The sequence below is a fragment of the Ambystoma mexicanum genome, chromosome 6q (assembly GCF_040938575.1).
Source record: "Ambystoma mexicanum isolate Mex_15411 chromosome 6q, UKY_AmexF1_1, whole genome shotgun sequence".
NCBI classification, from domain to species: Eukaryota; Metazoa; Chordata; class Amphibia; order Caudata; family Ambystomatidae; genus Ambystoma; species Ambystoma mexicanum.
This window is the reverse complement of record NC_090937.1, coordinates 1,663,953,679-1,663,975,001: the sequence shown is the minus strand read 5'-3', so window position 1 is coordinate 1,663,975,001 and position 21,323 is coordinate 1,663,953,679. Positions and strand designations below refer to the sequence as shown.

At 62.8% G+C, this 21,323-nt stretch overlaps 1 protein-coding gene across 2 annotated transcripts in view; it reads left to right on the top strand.

Moving 5' to 3' along the window:
• The first annotated feature begins 5,970 nt into the window (after positions 1-5,970).
• The window catches only part of LOC138517003 (gastrula zinc finger protein XlCGF57.1-like), a 132,759-nt gene continuing 117,406 nt past the window's right edge, over positions 5,971-21,323 (top strand). Inside the window, exon 1 of one of the 2 annotated variants that reach the window (XM_069632505.1) lies at positions 5,971-6,756. Coding sequence is in view for 1 of the 2 variants with exons in the window: in XM_069632504.1 (XP_069488605.1) it covers positions 6,744-6,770 (27 nt within the window). In the remaining variant the exon portion in view is untranslated. Of the gene's footprint in view, positions 6,771-21,323 lie in introns of both variants that reach the window. The other variant, XM_069632504.1, reaches the window with a different exon arrangement.

Below are 21,323 nucleotides of genomic sequence, written 5' to 3'. Positions count from 1 at the left end.
GTTTCTTGGTTTTGAGGCCTGTCCGCAGCGTTTTAGGCACGCGCTTGTTTTTTCTGTTTATTTGCAGGGGAGGCAGCTTGTTTTTGTGTCCTCTCTGTGTATGCTGTGTTTGGTTCCTTGGTTTTGAGGCCTATCCATGGCGTTTTAGGTGCGCGCTTGTTTTTTCGGCTCATTTGCAGGGGAGGCAGCTTGTTTTTGTGTCCTCTCTGTGTATGCTATTGTCTTGGTTTCTTGGTTTTCAGGCCTGTCCATCGCGTTTTAGGCGCGCTTGTTTTTTCTGCTTCTTTGCAGGGGAGGCAGCTTGTTTTTGTGTCCTCTCTGTGTATGCTATTGTGTTTGGTTTCGAGGCCTATCCACAGCGTTTTAGGCGCGCGCTTGTTTTTTCTGCTTCTTTGCAGGGGAGGCAGCTTGTTTTTGTGTCCTCTCTGTGTATGCTATTGTGTTGGTTTCTTGGTTTTGAGGCCTGTCCATGGCGTTTTAGGCGAGCGCTTGTTTTTTTTGCTTATTTGCAGGGGAGGCAGCTTGTTTTGGGTTGTTTGTGTCCTCTCGGTGTATGCTGTGTTGGGTTTCTTGGTTTTAGGCACGTGCTTGTTTTTTCTGCTTATTTGCAGGGGAGGCAGCTTGTTTTTGTGTCCTCTCTGTGTATGCTATTGTGTTGGTTTCTTGGTTTTGAGGCCTGTCCATGGCGTTTTAGGTGCGTGCTTGTTTTTTCTGCTTATTTGCAGGGGAGGCAGCTTGTTTTTGGGTTGTTTGTGTCCTCTCTGTGTATGCTGTGTTGGGTTTCTTGGTTTTAGGCACGTGCTTGTTTTTTCTGCTTATTTGCAGGGGAGGCAGCTTGTTTTTGTGTCCTCTCTGTGTATGCTATTGTGTTGGTTTCTTGGTTTTGAGGCCTGTCCATGGCGTTTTTGGTGCGCGCTTGTTTTTTCTGCTTATTTGCAGGGGAGGCAGCTTGTTTTTGGGTTGTTTGTGTCCTCTCTGTGTATGCTGTGTTGGGTTTCTTAGTTTTGAGGCCTATCCACGGCGTTTTAGGCATGCGCTTGTTTTTTCTGCTTATTTGCAGGGGAGGCAGCTTGTTTTTGTGTCCTCTCTCTGTATGCTGTGTTTGGTTTCTTGGTTTTGAGGCCTATCCACAGCGTTTTTTCTGCTTATTTTCAGGGGAGGCAGCTTGTTTTTGGGTTGTTTGTGTCCCCTCTGTGTATGCTGTGTTTGGTTTCTTGGTTTTGAGGCCTATCCACAGCGTTTTAGGCGCGTGCTTGTTTTTTCTGCTTATTTGCAGGGGAGGCAGCTTGTTTTTGTGTCCTCTCTGGGTATGCTGTGTTTGGTTTCTTGGTTTTGAGGCCTATCCATGGCATTTTTTCTGCTTATTTGCAGGGGAGGCAGCTTGTTTTTGTGTTCTCTCTGGGTATGCTGTGTTGGGTTTCTTAGTTTTGAGGCCTATCTGAAGCGTTTTAGGTGCGCGCTTGTTTTTTCTGCTTATTTGCAGGGGAGGCAGCTTGTTTTTGTGTCATCTCTGGGTATGCTGTGTTGGGTTTCTTGGTTTTGAGGCCTATCCATGGCGTTTTAGGCGCAGGCTTGTTTTTTCTGCTTATATGCAGGGGAGGCAGCTTGTTTTTGTGTTTGTCTGTGTATGCTGTGTTGGCTTCTTGGTTTTGAGGGCTGTCCGCGGCGTTTTAGGCAAGCGCTTGTTTTTTCTGCTTATTTGCAGGGGAGGCAGCTTGTTTTTGGGTTGTTTGTGTCCTCTCTGTGTATGCTATTGTGTTGGGTTTCTTAGTTTTGAGGCCTTCCACGGCGTTTTAGGCATGCGCTTGTTTTTTCTGCTTATTTGCAGGGGAGGCAGCTTGTTTTTGTGTCCTCTGTGTATGCTGTGTTTGGTTTCTTGGTCTTGAGGCCTATCCACAGCGTTTTAGGTGCGCGCTTTTCTTTCAATTATTTGCAGGGGATGCAGCTTGTTTTTGTGTCCTCTCTGGGTATGCTGTCTTGGGTTTCTTAGTTTTGAGGCCTATCCGCGGCGTTTTAGGTGCGCGCTTTTTTTTCCACTTATTTGCAGGGGATGCAGCTTGTTTTTGTGTCCTCTCTGGGTATGCTGTGTTGGGTTTCTTGGTTTTGAGGTCTATCCATGGCTTTTTAGGCGCATGCTTGTTTTTTCTGCTTATTTGCAGGGGGGGCAGATTGTTTTTTGGGCACGCGCTTGTTTTTTCTGCTTATTTGCAGGGGATGCAGCTTGTTTTTTGGGCACGCGCTTGTTTTTCCTGCTTATTTGCAGGGGAGGCAGCTTGTGTTTTGGGCACGCGCTTGTTTTTTCTGCTTATTTGCAGGGGAGGCAGCTTGTTTTTTAGGCACGCGCTTGTTTTTTCTGCTTATTCGCAGGGGAGGCAGCTTGTTTTTTGGGCACGCGCTTGTTTTTTCTGCTTATTTGCAGGGGAGACAGCTTGTTTTTTGGGCACGCGCTTGTTTTTGCTGCTTATTTGCAGGGGAGGCAGCTTGTTTTTTGGGCACGCGCTTGTTTTTTCTGCTTATTTGCAGGGGAGGCAGCTTGTTTTTGTGTCCTCTCTGGGTATGTTGTGTTTGGTTCTTAGTTTTGAGGCCTATCCGCGTCGTTTTAGGCGCACGCTTGTTTTTGCTGCTTATTTGCAGGGGAGGCAGCTTGTTTTTGTGTCCTCTCTGTGTATGCTATTGTGTTTGGTTTCTTGGTTTTGAGGCCTATCCACGGCGTTTTAGGCGCGAACTTGTTTTTTCTGCTTCTTTGCAGGGGAGGCAGCTTGTTTTTGTGTCCTCTCTGTGTATGCTATTGTGTTGGTTTCTTGGTTTTCAGGCCTGTCCATCGCGTTTTAGGCGCGCTTGTTTTTTCTGCTTCTTTGCAGGGGAGGCAGCTTGTTTTTGTGTCTTCTCTGTGTATGCTATTGTGTTTGGTTTCGAGGCCTATCCACGGCGTTTTAGGCGCGCGCTTGTTTTTTCTGCTTCTTTGCAGGGGAGGCAGCTTGTTTTTGTGTCCTCTCTGTGTATGCTATTGTGTTGGTTTCTTGGTTTTGAGGCCTGTCCATGGCGTTTTAGGCGCGCGCTTGTTTTTTCTGCTTATTTGCAGGGGAGGCAGCTTGTTTTTGGGTTGTTTGTGTCCTCTCTGTGTATGCTGTGTTGGGTTTCTTGGTTTTAGGCACGTGCTTGTTTTTTCTGCCTATTTGCAGGGGAGGCAGCTTGTTTTTGTGTCCTCTCTGTGTATGCTATTGTGTTGGTTTCTTGGTTTTGAGGCCTGTCCATGGCGTTTTAGGCGCGCGCTTGTTTTTTCTGCTTATTTGCAGGGGAGGCAGCTTGTTTTTGTGTCCTCTCTGGGTATGCTGTGTTGGCTTCTTGGTTTTGAGGGCTGTCCGCGGCGTTTTAGGCACGCGCTTGTTTTTTCTGCTTATTTGCAGGGGAGGCAGCTTGTTTTTGTGTTTGTCTGTGTATGCTGTGTTGGCTTCTTGGTTTTGAGGGCTGTCCGCGGCGTTTTAGGCACGCGCTTGTTTTTTCTGCTTATTTGCAGGGGAGGCAGCTTGTTTTTGGGTTGTTTGTGTCCTCTCTGTGTATGCTATTGTGTTGGGTTTCTTAGTTTTGAGGCCTATCCACGGCGTTTTAGGCATGCGCTTGTTTTTTCTGCTTATTTGCAGGGGAGGCAGCTTGTTTTTTGGGCACGCGCTTGTTTTTTCTGCTTATTTGCAGGGGAGGCAGCTTGTTTTTGTGTCCTCTCTGGGTATGTTGTGTTTGGTTCTTAGTTGTGAGGCCTATCCGCGTCGTTTTAGGCGCACGCTTGTTTTTGCTGCTTATTTGCAGGGGAGGCAGCTTGTTTTTGTGTCCTCTCTGTGTATGCTATTGTGTTTGGTTTCTTGGTTTTGAGGCCTATCCACAGCGTTTTAGGCGCGCACTTGTTTTTTCTGCTTCTTTGCAGGGGAGGCAGCTTGTTTTTGTGTCCTCTCTGTGTATGCTATTGTGTTGGTTTCTTGGTTTTCAGGCCTGTCCATCGCGTTTTAGGCGCGCTTGTTTTTTCTGCTTCTTTGCAGGGGAGGCAGCTTGTTTTTGTGTCTTCTCTGTGTATGCTTTTGTGTTTGGTTTCGAGGCCTATCCACGGCGTTTTAGGCGCGCGCTTCTTTTTTCTGCTTCTTTGCAGGGGAGGCAGCTTGTTTTTGTGTCCTCTCTGTGTATGCTATTGTGTTGGTTTCTTGGTTTTGAGGCCTGTCCATGGCGTTTTAGGCGCGCGCTTGTTTTTTCTGCTCATTTGCAGGGGAGGCAGCTTGTTTTTGGGTTGTTTGTGTCCTCTCGGTGTATGCTGTGTTGGGTTTCTTGGTTTTAGGCACGTGCTTGTTTTTTCTGCCTATTTGCAGGGGAGGCAGCTTGTTTTTGTGTCCTCTCTGTGTATGCTATTGTGTTGGTTTCTTGGTTTTGAGGCCTGTCCATGGCGTTTTAGGCACGCGCTTGTTTTTTCTGCTTATTTGCAGGGGAGGCAGCTTGTTTTTGGGTTGTTTGTGTCCTCTCTGTGTATGCTGTGTTGGGTTTCTTAGTTTTGAGGCCTATCTGCGGCGTTTTAGGCGCGCGCTTGTTTTTTCTGCTTATTTGCAGGGGAGGCAGCTTGTTTTTGTGTCCTCTCTGGGTATGCTGTGTTGGGTTTCTTAGTTTTGAGGCCTATCTGCAGCGTTTTAGGTGCGTGCTTTTTTTTCTCACTTATTTGCAGGGGAGGCAGCTTGTTTTTGTGTCCTCTCTGGGTATGCTGTGTTGGGTTTCTTGGTTTTGAGGCCTATCCATGGCTTTTTAGGCGCATGCTTGTTTTTTCTGCTTATTTGCAGGGGAGGCAGATTGTTTTTTGGGCACGCGCTTGTTTTTTCTGCTTATTTGCAGGGGAGGCAGCTTGTTTTTTGGGCACGCGCTTGTTTTTGCTGCTTATTTGCAGGGGAGGCAGCTTGTTTTTGTGTCCTCTTTGGGTATGCTGTGTTTGGTTTCTTGGTTTTGAGGCCTATCCACGGCGTTTTAGGCGCGTGCTTGTTTTTTCTGTTTATCTGCAGGGGAGGCGGCTTGTTTTTTGGGCACGCGGTTGGTTTTTTTGCTTCTTTGCAGGGGAGGCAGCTTGTTTTTTGGGCACGCGCTTGTTTTTTCTGCTTATTTGCAGGGGAGGCAGCTTGTTTTTGTGTCCTCTCTGTGTATGCTATTGTGTTGGTTTCTTGGTTTTGAGGCCTATCCACGGCGTTTTAGGCGCGCGCTTGTTTTTTCTGCTTATTTGCAGGGGAGGCAGCTTGTTTTTGTGTCCTCTATGGGTATGCTGTGTTTTGTCTCTTGGTTTTGAGGCCTATCTGTGGCGTTTTAGGCGCGCACTTGTTTTTGCTGCTTATTTGCAGGGGAGGCAGCTTGTTTTTGTGTCCTCTCTGTGTATGGTATTATGTTGGGTTTCTTAGTTTTGAGGCCTATCCATGGCGTTTTAGGCGCGCGCTTGTTTGTTCTGCTTATTTGCAGGGAAGGCAGCTTGTTTTTGTGTCCTCTGGGTATGCTATTGTGTTTGGTTTCTTGTTTTTGAGGCCTATCCACGGCGTTTTAGGTGAGCGCTTGTTTTTTCTGCTTATTTGCAGGGGAGGCAGCTTGTTTTTGCTGCTTATTTGCAGGGGAGGCAGCTTGTTTTTGTGTCCTCTCTGTGTATGGTATTATGTTGGGTTTCTTAGTTTTGAGGCCTATCCATGGCGTTTTAGGCGCGCGCTTGTTTTAGCTGCTTATTTGCAGGGGAGGCAGCTTGTTTTTGGGTTGTTTGTGTCCTCTCTGTGTATGCTGTGTTGGGTTTCTTGGTTTTAGGCATGTGCTTGTTTTTTCTGCTTCTTTGCAGGGGAGGCAGCTTGTTTTTGTGTCCTCTCTGTGTATGCTATTGTGTTGGTTTCTTAGTTTTGAGGCCTATCCACGGCGTTTTAGGCGCGCGCTTGTTTTTGCTGCTTATTTGCAGGGGGTGCTGCGTGTTTTTCGGGAGGTCGTGCAGCTGATTGTTTCCTCGCGCGCTGGCAACGCTGCTCGGATCTCCCGAATCCTGGCCCCCTGTGTTCTGGGGCACCCCTCGCCTGCCCGCCCGCTCGCTCCTGTGGCCACTGACCGGAGCCGCCCCCACACGTGTGTGCACACCGGGAGCGACCCGCGCGCCGGACCCAGAGCAAGACGGGCTCAAGGGAAGGGGCATTGAGAGGTTGAGAGCAGGGAGGAAGCGACGCCCGGCCCCGGGCAGTTTCCGAGATCTCCATCCTGAGCACAGGGGATATTAACCCGCACAGGACATGGGCCCTTTCTCCGGCGGTGGGGCCCCCTGCTCCCCCTCTTCCCCGGGGCGGCGGTGGGGCCCCCTGCTCCCCCTCTTCCCCGGGGCTGGGTACCTGGGACTCTTAAAATGGCCGCCCTCCGTTGCGCGCTTCCGGCTGAGCCCCTAGCGCGCTCTAGATGTGCAGAGGAAGTCGCACATTCCAGGTTTTCTAGTTCCGGGTTAGGAGAGGCAGCATCCCGGAAGTGGACAGGAAGTAGTCCCTCCCCCTAGCGGCCGCGCGGGGCCTGGGTCGGGAGAAAGGAGCTGTGCCGCCGCCGAGTGGGCCGGTTCTCGCCCCAGCGCGCGGCCCGGAGCGGGGAGCCGCGCGCCTGCCTGTGCAGGAAGCCGGGGGTGCACTGTGCGAGCAGCTGCCCCCTCGCCGCCGCCTGGGCTAGGAGGCGTGCGCTGCACCATTACCCAGCTGCCCCTGCGTCCACGAGGGCGGCCGGACATGGCTGAAGAAGGTGAACCTGCCGCGGTAAGGGAGGGCTGGCCCGGCGTGTCCCCCTGAAGAGGCGGCGGGCTCTGGGCGGACGAGGGGAGCGTGGGCCGAGCAGGGTGGTTCTGGGGAGGAGGCATGTGGGGGGTGGGTGATGGCAGGGTCCAGGGTCATGGGGGGGGGGTGATGGCAGGGTCCAGGGGCATGTGGGGGGGGGGGTGGGTGATGACAGGGGCATGTGGGGGGGGATGGGTGATGGCAGGGTCCAGGGGCATGTGGGGGGGATGGGTGATGGCAGGGGCATGTGGGGGATGGGTGATGGCAGGGTTCAGGGTCATGTGGGGGGGATGGGCGATGACAGGGTCCAGGGGCATGTGGGGGGGGATGGGTGATGGCAGGGGCATGTGGGGGATGGGCAATGGCAGGGTCCAGGGGCGATGGCAGGGTCCAGGGGCATGTGGGGGGGGGGGTGGGTGGGTGATGGCAGGGTCCAGGGTCATGTGGGGGGGATGGGTGATGGCAGGGTCATGTGGGGGGTGGGTGATGGCAGGGTCCAGGGGCATGTGGGGCGGATGGGTGATGGCAGGGTCCAGGGGCATGTGGGGCGGATGGGTGATGGCAGGGTCCAGGGGCATGTGGGGCGGATGGGTGATGGCAGGGTCCAGGGGCATGTGGGGCGGATGGGTGATGGCAGGGTCCAGGGGCATGTGGGGCGGATGGGTGATGGCAGGGTCCAGGGGCATGTGGGGCGGATGGGTGATGGCAGGGTCCAGGGGCGGATGGGTGATGGCAGGGTCCAGGGGCATGTGGGGGGGGGGGGATGGGTGATGGCAGGGTCCAGGGGCATGTGGGGGGGGGGATGGGTGATGGCAGGGTCCAGGGGCATGTGGGGGGGGGGATGGGTGATGGCAGGGTCCAGGGGCATGTGGGGGGGGTGGGTGATGGCAGGGTCCAGGGGCATGTGGGGCGGATGGGTGATGGCAGGGTCCAGGGGCATGTGGGGCGGATGGGTGATGGCAGGGTCCAGGGGCATGTGGGGCGGATGGGTGATGGCAGGGTCCAGGGGCATGTGGGGGGGATGGGTGATGGCAGGGTCCAGGGGCATGTGGGGGGGGATGGGTGATGGCAGGGTCCAGGGGCATGTGGGGGGGATGGATGATGGCAGGGTCATGTGGGGGGGGGGGGTGATGGCAGGGTCCAGGGGCATGTGGGGCGGATGGGTGATGGCAGGGTTCAGGGGCATGTGGGGCGGATGGGTGATGGCAGGGTTCAGGGGCATGTGGGGGGGATGGGTGATGGCAGGGTCATGTGGGGCGGGATGGGTGATGGCAGGGTCATGTGGGGCGGGATGGGTGATGGCAGGGTCCAGGGTCATGTGGGGCGGATGGGTGATGGCAGGGTCCAGGGTCATGTGGGGGGGATGGGTGATGGCAGGGTCCAGGGGCATGTGGGTGGGGGGATGGGTGATGGCAGGGTTCAGGGGCATGTGGGTGGGGGGATGGGTGATGGCAGGGTTCAGGGTCATGTGGGGGGGATGGGCGATGACAGGGTCCAGGGGCATGTGGGGGGGGATGGGTGATGGCAGGGGCATGTGGGGGATGGGCGAAGGCAGGGTCCAGGGGCGATGGCAAGGTCCAGGGGCGATGGCAGGGTCCAGGGGCATGTGGGGGGGGGGTGGGTGGGTGATGGCAGGGTCCAGGGTCATGTGGGGGGGATGGGTGATGGCAGGGTCATGTGGGGGGTGGGTGATGGCAGGGTCCAGGGGCATGTGGGGCGGATGGGTGATGGCAGGGTCCAGGGGCATGTGGGGCGGATGGGTGATGGCAGGGTCCAGGGGCATGTGGGGCGGATGGGTGATGGCAGGGTCCAGGGGCATGTGGGGCGGATGGGTGATGGCAGGGTCCAGGGGCATGTGGGGCGGATGGGTGATGGCAGGGTCCAGGGGCGGATGGGTGATGGCAGGGTCCAGGGGCATGTGGGGGGGGGATGGGTGATGGCAGGGTCCAGGGGCATGTGGGGGGGGGGATGGGTGATGGCAGGGTCCAGGGGCATGTGGGGGGGGGGATGGGTGATGGCAGGGTCCAGGGGCATGTGGGGGGGGGATGGGTGATGGCAGGGTCCAGGGGCATGTGGGGCGGATGGGTGATGGCAGGGTCCAGGGGCATGTGGGGCGGATGGGTGATGGCAGGGTCCAGGGGCATGTGGGGCGGATGGGTGATGGCAGGGTCCAGGGGCATGTGGGGCGGATGGGTGATGGCAGGGTCCAGGGGCATGTGGGGGGGATGGGTGATGGCAGGGTCCAGGGGCATGTGGGGGGGGGGGTGATGGCAGGGTCCAGGGGCATGTGGGGCGGATGGGTGATGGCAGGGTTCAGGGGCATGTGGGGCGGATGGGTGATGGCAGGGTTCAGGGGCATGTGGGGCGGATGGGTGATGGCAGGGTCCAGGGGCATGTGGGGGGATGGGTGATGGCAGGGTCATGTGGGGCGGGATGGGTGATGGCAGGGTCCAGGGTCATGTGGGGCGGATGGGTGATGGCAGGGTCCAGGGTCATGTGGGGGGGATGGGTGATGGCAGGGTCCAGGGTCATGTGGGGGGGATGGGTGATGGCAGGGTCCAGGGGCATGTGGGTGGGGGGATGGGTGATGGCAGGGTCCAGGGTCATGTGGGGGGGATGGGCGATGGCAGGGTCCAGGGGCATGTGGGTGGGGGGATGGGTGATGGCAGGGTCCAGGGTCATGTGGGGGGGATGGGCGATGGCAGGGTCCAGGGTCATGTGGGGGGGGGTGGGTGATGGCAGGGTCATGTGGGGGGGATGGGTGATGGCAGGGTCATGTGGGGGGGATGGGTGATGGCAGGGTCATGTGGGGGGGGGGTGGGTGATGGCAGGGTCCAGGGTCATGTGGGGGGGATGGGTGATGGCAGGGTCCAGGGTCATGTGGGGGGGATGGGTGATGGCAGGGTTCAGGGTCATGTGGGGGGGATGGGTGATGGCAGGGTCATGTGGGGGGATGGGTGATGGCAGGGTCATGTGGGGGGGTGGGTGATGGCAGGGTCCAGGGGCATGTGGGGGGGGGGGATGGACGATGGCAGGGTCCAGGGGCATGTGGGGCGGATGGGTGATGGCAGGGGCATGTGGGGCGGATGGGTGATGGCAGGGGCATGGGCGATGGCAGGGCCCAGGGGCATGTGGGGGGGATGGGTGATGGCAGGGTCCAGGGGCATGTGGGGGGGATGGGCGATGGCAGGGGCATGTGGGGGATGGGCGAAGGCAGGGTCCAGGGGCGATGGCAGGGGCATGTGGGGGGGTGGGTGATGGCAGGGTCCAGGGTCATGTGGGGGGGATGGGTGATGGCAGGGTCCAGGGTCACGTGGGGGGGATGGGTGATGGCAGGGTCATGTGGGGGGGATGGGTGATGGCAGGGTCCAGGGTCATGTGGGGCGGATGGGTGATGGCAGGGTCCAGGGTCATGTGGGGGGGGATGGGTGATGGCAGGGTCCAGGGGCATGTGGGGGGGATGGGCGATGGCAGGGGCATGTGGGGGGATGGGCGATGGCAGGGGCATGTGGGGGGATGGGTGATGGCAGGGTCCAGGGGCATGTGGGGGGGATGGGTGATGGCAGGGTCCAGGGGCATGTGGGGGGATGGTTGATGGCAGGGTCATGTGGGGGGGGATGGGTGATGGCAGGGTCCAGGGTCATGTGGGGGGGGGGTGGGCGATGGCAGGGTCCAGGGGATTGTGGGGGGGGGTGGGCGATGGCAGGGTCATGTGGGGGGGATGGGTGATGGCAGGGTCCAGGGTCATGTGGGGCGGATGGGTGATGGCAGGGTCATGTGGGGCGGATGGGTGATGGCAGGGTCCAGGGTCATGTGGAGGGGATGGGTGATGGCAGGGTCCAGGGTCATGTGGGGGGGATGGGTGATGGCAGGGGCATGTGGGGGATGGGCGAAGGCAGGGTCCAGGGGCGATGGCAGTGTCCAGGGGCATGTGGGGGGGGATGGGTGATGGCAGGGTCCAGGGGCATGTGGGGGGGGCGGATGGGCGATGGCAGGGTCATGTGGGGGGGGGGGCATGGGCGATGGCAGGGTCCAGGGTCATGTGGGGGGGACGGGTGATGGCAGGGTCCAGGGTCATGTGGGGGGGATGGGTGATGGCAGGGTCCAGGGTCATGTGGGGGGGATGGGTGATGGCAGGGTCCAGGGTCATGTGGGGGGGGGCCGGATGGGTGATGGCAGGGTCCAGGGGCATGTGGGGGGGATGGGCGAAGGCAGGGGCTTGTGGGGGATGGGCGAAGGCAGGGTCCAGGGGCGATGGCAGGGTCCAGGGGCATGTGGGGGGGATGGGTGATGGCAGGGTCCAGGGTCATGTGGGGGGGATGGGCGATGGCAGGGGCATGTGGGGGATGGGCGATGGCAGGGTCCAGGGGCGATGGCAGGGTCCAGGGGCATGTGGGGGGGGTGGGCGATGGCAGGGTCCAGGGGATTGTGGGGGGGATGGGTGATGGCAGGGTCCAGGGTCATGTGGGGCGGATGGGTGATGGCAGGGTCCAGGGTCATGTGGGGCGGATGGGTGATGGCAGGGTCCAGGGTCATGTGGAGGGGATGGGTGATGGCAGGGTCCAGGGTCATGTGGGGGGGGATGGCTGATGGCAGGGTCCAGGGGCATGTGGGGGGGGTGGGTGATGGCAGGGTCCAGGGGCATGTGGGGGGGGGTGGGTGATGGCAGGGTCCAGGGTCATGTGGGGGGGATGGGTGATGGCAGGGTCCAGGGTCATGTGGGGGGGATGGGTGATGGCAGGGTCCAGGGGCATGTGGGGGGGGATGGGTGATGGCAGGGTCCAGGGGCATGTGGGGGGGGATGGGCGAAGGCAGGGTCCAGGGGCGATGGCAGTGTCCAGGGGCATGTGGGGGGGGGATGGGTGATGGCAGGGTCCAGGGGCATGTGGGGGGGGGCGGATGGGCGATGGCAGGGTCATGTGGGGGGGGGATGGGTGATGGCAGGGTCATGTGGGGGGGGGGCGGATGGGCGATGGCAGGGTCATGTGGGGGGGATGGGTGATGGCAGGGTCATGTGGGGCGGATGGGTGATGGCAGGGTCCAGGGTCATGTGGGGGGGATGGGTGATGGCAGGGTCCAGGGTCATGTGGGGGGGGGCCGGATGGGTGATGGCAGGGTCCAGGGGCATGTGGGGGGGGTGGGCGATGGCAGGGGCTTGTGGGGGATGGGCGAAGGCAGGGTCCAGGGGCGATGGCAGGGTCCAGGGGCATGTGGGGGGGATGGGTGATGGCAGGGTCCAGGGTCATGTGGGGGGGATGGGCGATGGCAGGGGCATGTGGGGGATGGGCGATGGCAGGGTCCAGGGGCGATGGCAGGGTCCAGGGGCATGTGGGGGGGATGGGCGATGGCAGGGTCCAGGGGATTGTGGGGGGGGATGGGTGATGGCAGGGTCCAGGGTCATGTGGGGGGGATGGGTGATGGCAGGGTCCAGGGTCATGTGGGGCGGATGGGTGATGGCAGGGTCCAGGGTCATGTGGGGCGGATGGGTGATGGCAGGGTCCAGGGTCATGTGGAGGGGATGGGTGATGGCAGGGTCCAGGGTCATGTGGGGGGGATGGGTGATGGCAGGGTCCAGGGGCATGTGGGGGGGGGATGGGTGATGGCAGGGTCCAGGGGCATGTGGGGGGGGGATGGGTGATGGCAGGGTCCAGGGGCATGTGGGGGGGGGGGGGGATGGGCGATGGCAGGGTCATGTGGGGGGGGATGGGTGATGGCAGGGTCATGTGGGGGGGATGGGTGATGTGGGGGGATGGGTGATGGCAGGGTCATGTGGGGGGGATGGGTGACGGCAGGGTTGTGGGGCGGATGGGTGATGGCAGGGTCCAGGGGCATGTGGGGCGGATGGGTGATGGCAGGGTCCAGGGGCATGTGGGGGGGATGGGTGATGGCAGGGTCCAGGGGCATGTGGGGGGGGGGGTGATGGCAGGGTCCAGGGGCATGTGGGGCGGATGGGTGATGGCAGGGTTCAGGGGCATGTGGGGCGGATGGGTGATGACAGGGTTCAGGGGCATGTGGGGCGGATGGGTGATGGCAGGGTCCAGGGGCATGTGGGGGGATGGGTGATGGCAGGGTCATGTGGGGCGGGATGGGTGATGGCAGGGTCCAGGGTCATGTGGGGCGGATGGGTGATGGCAGGGTCCAGGGTCATGTGGGGGGGATGGGTGATGGCAGGGTCCAGGGTCATGTGGGGGGGATGGGTGATGGCAGGGTCCAGGGGCATGTGGGTGGGGGGATGGGTGATGGCAGGGTCCAGGGTCATGTGGGGGGGATGGGCGATGGCAGGGTCCAGGGGCATGTGGGTGGGGGGATGGGTGATGGCAGGGTCCAGGGTCATGTGGGGGGGATGGGTGATGGCAGGGTCCAGGGTCATGTGGGGGTGGGGTGGGTGATGGCAGGGTCATGTGGGGGGGATGGGTGATGGCAGGGTCATGTGGGGGGGATGGGTGATGGCAGGGTCATGTGGGGGGGGGGGTGGGTGATGGCAGGGTCCAGGGTCATGTGGGGGGGATGGGTGATGGCAGGGTCCAGGGTCATGTGGGGGGGATGGGTGATGGCAGGGTTCAGGGTCATGTGGGGGGGATGGGTGATGGCAGGGTCATGTGGGGGGATGGGTGATGGCAGGGTCATGTGGGGGGGTGGGTGATGGCAGGGTCCAGGGGCATGTGGGGGGGGGGGATGGACGATGGCAGGGTCCAGGGGCATGTGGGGCGGATGGGTGATGGCAGGGGCATGTGGGGCGGATGGGTGATGGCAGGGGCATGGGCGATGGCAGGGCCCAGGGGCATGTGGGGGGGATGGGTGATGGCAGGGTCCAGGGGCATGTGGGGGGGATGGGCGATGGCAGGGGCATGTGGGGGATGGGCGAAGGCAGGGTCCAGGGGCGATGGCAGGGGCATGTGGGGGGGTGGGTGATGGCAGGGTCCAGGGTCATGTGGGGGGGATGGGTGATGGCAGGGTCCAGGGTCACGTGGGGGGGATGGGTGATGGCAGGGTCATGTGGGGGGGATGGGTGATGGCAGGGTCCAGGGTCATGTGGGGCGGATGGGTGATGGCAGGGTCCAGGGTCATGTGGGGGGGGATGGGTGATGGCAGGGTCCAGGGGCATGTGGGGGGGATGGGCGATGGCAGGGGCATGTGGGGGGATGGGCGATGGCAGGGGCATGTGGGGGGATGGGTGATGGCAGGGTCCAGGGGCATGTGGGGGGGATGGGTGATGGCAGGGTCCAGGGGCATGTGGGGGGATGGTTGATGGCAGGGTCATGTGGGGGGGGATGGGTGATGGCAGGGTCCAGGGTCATGTGGGGGGGGGGGTGGGCGATGGCAGGGTCCAGGGGATTGTGGGGGGGGGGTGGGCGATGGCAGGGTCATGTGGGGGGGATGGGTGATGGCAGGGTCCAGGGTCATGTGGGGCGGATGGGTGATGGCAGGGTCATGTGGGGCGGATGGGTGATGGCAGGGTCCAGGGTCATGTGGAGGGGATGGGTGATGGCAGGGTCCAGGGTCATGTGGGGGGGATGGGTGATGGCAGGGGCATGTGGGGGATGGGCGAAGGCAGGGTCCAGGGGCGATGGCAGTGTCCAGGGGCATGTGGGGGGGGATGGGTGATGGCAGGGTCCAGGGGCATGTGGGGGGGGCGGATGGGCGATGGCAGGGTCATGTGGGGGGGGGGCATGGGCGATGGCAGGGTCCAGGGTCATGTGGGGGGGACGGGTGATGGCAGGGTCCAGGGTCATGTGGGGGGGATGGGTGATGGCAGGGTCCAGGGTCATGTGGGGGGGATGGGTGATGGCAGGGTCCAGGGTCATGTGGGGGGGGGCCGGATGGGTGATGGCAGGGTCCAGGGGCATGTGGGGGGGATGGGCGAAGGCAGGGGCTTGTGGGGGATGGGCGAAGGCAGGGTCCAGGGGCGATGGCAGGGTCCAGGGGCATGTGGGGGGGATGGGTGATGGCAGGGTCCAGGGTCATGTGGGGGGGATGGGCGATGGCAGGGGCATGTGGGGGATGGGCGATGGCAGGGTCCAGGGGCGATGGCAGGGTCCAGGGGCATGTGGGGGGGGTGGGCGATGGCAGGGTCCAGGGGATTGTGGGGGGGATGGGTGATGGCAGGGTCCAGGGTCATGTGGGGCGGATGGGTGATGGCAGGGTCCAGGGTCATGTGGGGCGGATGGGTGATGGCAGGGTCCAGGGTCATGTGGAGGGGATGGGTGATGGCAGGGTCCAGGGTCATGTGGGGGGGGATGGCTGATGGCAGGGTCCAGGGGCATGTGGGGGGGGTGGGTGATGGCAGGGTCCAGGGGCATGTGGGGGGGGGTGGGTGATGGCAGGGTCCAGGGTCATGTGGGGGGGATGGGTGATGGCAGGGTCCAGGGTCATGTGGGGGGGATGGGTGATGGCAGGGTCCAGGGGCATGTGGGGGGGGATGGGTGATGGCAGGGTCCAGGGGCATGTGGGGGGGGATGGGCGAAGGCAGGGTCCAGGGGCGATGGCAGTGTCCAGGGGCATGTGGGGGGGGGATGGGTGATGGCAGGGTCCAGGGGCATGTGGGGGGGGGCGGATGGGCGATGGCAGGGTCATGTGGGGGGGGGATGGGTGATGGCAGGGTCATGTGGGGGGGGGGCGGATGGGCGATGGCAGGGTCATGTGGGGGGGATGGGTGATGGCAGGGTCATGTGGGGCGGATGGGTGATGGCAGGGTCCAGGGTCATGTGGGGGGGATGGGTGATGGCAGGGTCCAGGGTCATGTGGGGGGGGGCCGGATGGGTGATGGCAGGGTCCAGGGGCATGTGGGGGGGGGTGGGCGATGGCAGGGGCTTGTGGGGGATGGGCGAAGGCAGGGTCCAGGGGCGATGGCAGGGTCCAGGGGCATGTGGGGGGGATGGGTGATGGCAGGGTCCAGGGTCATGTGGGGGGGATGGGCGATGGCAGGGGCATGTGGGGGATGGGCGATGGCAGGGTCCAGGGGCGATGGCAGGGTCCAGGGGCATGTGGGGGGGATGGGCGATGGCAGGGTCCAGGGGATTGTGGGGGGGGATGGGTGATGGCAGGGTCCAGGGTCATGTGGGGGGGATGGGTGATGGCAGGGTCCAGGGTCATGTGGGGCGGATGGGTGATGGCAGGGTCCAGGGTCATGTGGGGCGGATGGGTGATGGCAGGGTCCAGGGTCATGTGGAGGGGATGGGTGATGGCAGGGTCCAGGGTCATGTGGGGGGGATGGGTGATGGCAGGGTCCAGGGGCATGTGGGGGGGGGATGGGTGATGGCAGGGTCCAGGGGCATGTGGGGGGGGGATGGGTGATGGCAGGGTCCAGGGGCATGTGGGGGGGGGGGGGGGGATGGGCGATGGCAGGGTCATGTGGGGGGGGATGGGTGATGGCAGGGTCATGTGGGGGGGATGGGTGATGTGGGGGGATGGGTGATGGCAGGGTCATGTGGGGGGGATGGGTGATGGCAGGGTCGTGGGGGGGATGGGCGATGGCAGGGGCATGTGGGGGATGGGCGAAGGCAGGGTCCAGGGGCAATGGCAGGGCCCAGGGGCATGTGGGGGGGTGGGCGATGGCAGGGTCCAGGGGCATGTGGGGGGGTGGTGGGCGATGGCAGGGCCCAGGGTCATGTGGGGCGGATGGGTGATGGCAGGGTCATGTGGGGCGGATGGGTGATGGCAGGGTCCAGGGTCATGTGGAGGGGATGGGTGATGGCAGGGTCCAGGGTCATGTGGGGGGGATGGGTGATGGCAGGGGCATGTGGGGGATGGGCGAAGGCAGGGTCCAGGGGCGATGGCAGTGTCCAGGGGCATGTGGGGGGGGATGGGTGATGGCAGGGTCCAGGGGCATGTGGGGGGGGCGGATGGGCGATGGCAGGGTCATGTGGGGGGGGGGCATGGGCGATGGCAGGGTCCAGGGTCATGTGGGGGGGACGGGTGATGGCAGGGTCCAGGGTCATGTGGGGGGGATGGGTGATGGCAGGGTCCAGGGTCATGTGGGGGGGATGGGTGATGGCAGGGTCCAGGGTCATGTGGGGGGGGGCCGGATGGGTGATGGCAGGGTCCAGGGGCATGTGGGGGGGATGGGCGAAGGCAGGGGCTTGTGGGGGATGGGCGAAGGCAGGGTCCAGGGGCGATGGCAGGGTCCAGGGGCATGTGGGGGGGATGGGTGATGGCAGGGTCCAGGGTCATGTGGGGGGGATGGGCGATGGCAGGGGCATGTGGGGGATGGGCGATGGCAGGGTCCAGGGGCGATGGCAGGGTCCAGGGGCATGTGGGGGGGGTGGGCGATGGCAGGGTCCAGGGGATTGTGGGGGGGATGGGTGATGGCAGGGTCCAGGGTCATGTGGGGCGGATGGGTGATGGCAGGGTCCAGGGTCATGTGGGGCGGATGGGTGATGGCAGGGTCCAGGGTCATGTGGAGGGGATGGGTGATGGCAGGGTCCAGGGTCATGTGGGGGGGGATGGCTGATGGCAGGGTCCAGGGGCATGTGGGGGGGGTGGGTGATGGCAGGGTCCAGGGGCATGTGGGGGGGGGTGGGTGATGGCAGGGTCCAGGGTCATGTGGGGGGGATGGGTGATGGCAGGGTCCAGGGTCATGTGGGGGGGATGGGTGATGGCAGGGTCCAGGGGCATGTGGGGGGGGATGGGTGATGGCAGGGTCCAGGGGCATGTGGGGGGGGATGGGCGAAGGCAGGGTCCAGGGGCGATGGCAGTGTCCAGGGGCATGTGGGGGGGGGATGGGTGATGGCAGGGTCCAGGGGCATGTGGGGGGGGGCGGATGGGCGATGGCAGGGTCATGTGGGGGGGGATGGGTGATGGCAGGGTCATGTGGGGGGGGGGCGGATGGGCGATGGCAGGGTCATGTGGGGGGGATGGGTGATGGCAGGGTCATGTGGGGCGGATGGGTGATGGCAGGGTCCAGGGTCATGTGGGGGGGATGGGTGATGGCAGGGTCCAGGGTCATGTGGGGGGGGGCCGGATGGGTGATGGCAGGGTCCAGGGGCATGTGGGGGGGGTGGGCGATGGCAGGGGCTTGTGGGGGATGGGCGAAGGCAGGGTCCAGGGGCGATGGCAGGGTCCAGGGGCATGTGGGGGGGATGGGTGATGGCAGGGTCCAGGGTCATGTGGGGGGGATGGGCGATGGCAGGGGCATGTGGGGGATGGGCGATGGCAGGGTCCAGGGGCGATGGCAGGGTCCAGGGGCATGTGGGGGGGATGGGCGATGGCAGGGTCCAGGGGATTGTGGGGGGGGATGGGTGATGGCAGGGTCCAGGGTCATGTGGGGGGGATGGGTGATGGCAGGGTCCAGGGTCATGTGGGGCGGATGGGTGATGGCAGGGTCCAGGGTCATGTGGGGCGGATGGGTGATGGCAGGGTCCAGGGTCATGTGGAGGGGATGGGTGATGGCAGGGTCCAGGGTCATGTGGGGGGGATGGGTGATGGCAGGGTCCAGGGGCATGTGGGGGGGGGATGGGTGATGGCAGGGTCCAGGGGCATGTGGGGGGGGGATGGGTGATGGCAGGGTCCAGGGGCATGTGGGGGGGGGGGGGGGATGGGCGATGGCAGGGTCATGTGGGGGGGGATGGGTGATGGCAGGGTCATGTGGGGGGGATGGGTGATGTGGGGGGATGGGTGATGGCAGGGTCATGTGGGGGGGATGGGTGATGGCAGGGTCGTGGGGGGGATGGGCGATGGCAGGGGCATGTGGGGGATGGGCGAAGGCAGGGTCCAGGGGCAATGGCAGGGCCCAGGGGCATGTGGGGGGGTGGGCGATGGCAGGGTCCAGGGGCATGTGGGGGGGTGGTGGGCGATGGCAGGGCCCAGGGGCATGTGGGGGGGATGGGCGATGGCAGGGTCCAGGGGCATGTGGGGGGGGATGGGCGATGGCAGGGGCATGTGGGGATGGGCGAAGGCAGGGTCCAGGGGCGATGGCAGGGGCATGTGGGGGGGTGGGTGATGGCAGGGTCCAGGGTCATGTGGGGGGGATGGGTGATGGCAGGGTCTAGGGTCACGTGGGGGGGGATGGGTGATGGCAGGGTCATGTGGGGGGGATGGGTGATGGCAGGGTCCAGGGTCATGTGGGGCGGATGGGTGATGGCAGGGTCCAGGGTCATGTGGGGGGGATGGGTGATGGCAGGGTCCAGGGGCATGTGGGGGGGATGGGCGATGGCAGGGGCATGTGGGGGGGGATGGGCGAAGGCAGGGTCCAGGGTCATGTGGGGGGGGGTGGGTGATGGCAGGGTCCAGGGGCATGTGGGGTGGGTGGGTGATGGCAGGGTCCAGGGGCATGTGGGGGGATGGGCGATGGCAGGGGCATGTGGGGGGATGGGTGATGGCAGGGTCCAGGGGCATGTGGGGGGGATGGGTGATGGCAGGGTCCAGGGGCATGTGGGGGGATGGGTGATGGCAGGGTCATGTGGGGGGGATGGGTGATGGCAGGGTCCAGGGTCATGTGGGGGGGATGGGTGATGGCAGGGTCCAGGGTCATGTGGGGGGGGATGGGTGATGGCAGGGTCCAGGGTCATGTGGGGGGGATGGGCGATGGCAGGGTCCAGGGGCATGTGGGGGGGGGTGGGCGATGGCAGGGTCCAGGGGATTGTGGGGGGGATGTGTGATGGCAGGGTCCAGGGTCATGTGGGGGGGATGGGTGATGGCAGGGTCCAGGGTCATGTGGAGGGGATGGGTGATGGCAGGGTCCAGGGTCATGTGGGGGGGGATGGGCGAAGGCAGGGTCCAGGGGCGATGGCAGTGTCCAGGGGCATGTGGGGGGGGATGGGTGATGGCAGGGTCCAGGGGCATGTGGGGGGGGCGGATGGGCGATGGCAGGGTCATGTGGGGGGGGGCATGGGCGATGGCAGGGTCCAGGGTCATGTGGGGGGATGGGTGATGGCAGGGTCCAGGGTCATGTGGGGGGGATGGGTGATGGCAGGGTCCAGGGTCATGTGGGGCGGATGGGTGATGGCAGGGTCCAGGGTCATGTGGGGGGGATGGGTGATGGCAGGGTCCAGGGTCATGTGGGGGGGATGGGTGATGGCAGGGTCCAGGGGCATGTGGGGGGGATGGGCGATGGCAGGGGCTTGTGGGGGATGGGCGAAGGCAGGGTCCAGGGGCGATGGCAGGGTCCAGGGGCATGTGGGGGGGATGGGTGATGGCAGGGTCCAGGGTCATGTGGGGGGGATGGGTGATGGCAGGGTCCAGGGTCATGTGGGGGGGATGGGTGATGGCAGGGTCCAGGGGCATGTGGGGGGGATGGGCGATGGCAGGGGCTTGTGGGGGATGGGCGAAGGCAGGGTCCAGGGGCGATGGCAGGGTCCAGGGGCATGTGGGGGGGATGGGTGATGGCAGGGTCCAGGGTCATGTGGGGGGGATGGGCGATGGCAGGGGCATGTGGGGGATGGGCGATGGCAGGGTCCAGGGGCGATGGCAGGGTCCAGGGGCATGTGGGGGGGATGGGCGATGGCAGGGTCCAGGGGATTGTGGGGGGGATGGGTGATGGCAGGGTCCAGGGTCATGTGGGGGGGATGGGTGATGGCAGGGTCCAGGGTCATGTGGGGCGGATGGGTGATGGCAGGGTCCAGGGTCATGTGGAGGGGATGGGTGATGGCAGGGTCCAGGGTCATGTGGGGGGGATGGGTGATGGCAGGGGCATGTGGGGGATGGGCGAAGGCAGGGTCCAGGGGCGATGGCAGTGTCCAGGGGCATGTGGGGGGGATGGGTGATGGCAGGGTCCAGGGGCATGTGGGGGGGGCGGATGGGCGATGGCAGGGTCATGTGGGGGGGGGCATGGGCGATTCCAGGGTCATGTGGGGGGATGGGTGATGGCAGGGTCATGTGGGCGGGATGGGTGATGGCAGGGTCCAGGGTCATGTGGGGCGGATGGGTGATGGCAGGGTCCAGGGTCATGTGGGGGGGGCCGGATGGGTGATGGCAGGGTCCAGGGGCATGTGGGGGGGATGGGCGATGGCAGGGGCTTGTGGGGGATGGGCGAAGGCAGGGTCCAGGGGCGATGGCAGGGTCCAGGGGCATGTGGGGGGGGATGGGTGATGGCAGGGTCCAGGGGCATGTGGGGGGGATGGGTGATGGCAGGGGCATGTGGGGGGGGGATGGGCGATGCCAGGGTCCAGGGGCATGTGGGGGGGCCATGGGCGTTGGCAGGGCTTGGAAATGAGGGAGCTGTTCAGCCCCTGCCTGTTGACTAGAAGCACCTCGCTAGCATGCCAGCAACAGCTGCCATGCTCCTTGCTCCCCAGGCCCACAGACAGACCTGCACACTGGTGTGGATATAACTGCACACATCCTCAAAGTAAACCCTGTGACCCATCTATACAGCATTTAAAGCACGAGGGGTCACACATAATGAACATTCTGTTTGCATGTTATGTGGAAGTTCCATTTGCAGAACCCTATATGCAAGCGTCTCCTTCCTCAGGTAGCTCCTGGTTGCTGGTTAATGCTGGATACTCGGGAGCCGATTTAGTTTGTTTATCCAATCTCCATTTCTAGACCTAAATGGAGAGCCTCTAGTGCCCATGGGCAGTTGGGGTGGCCGTCTTC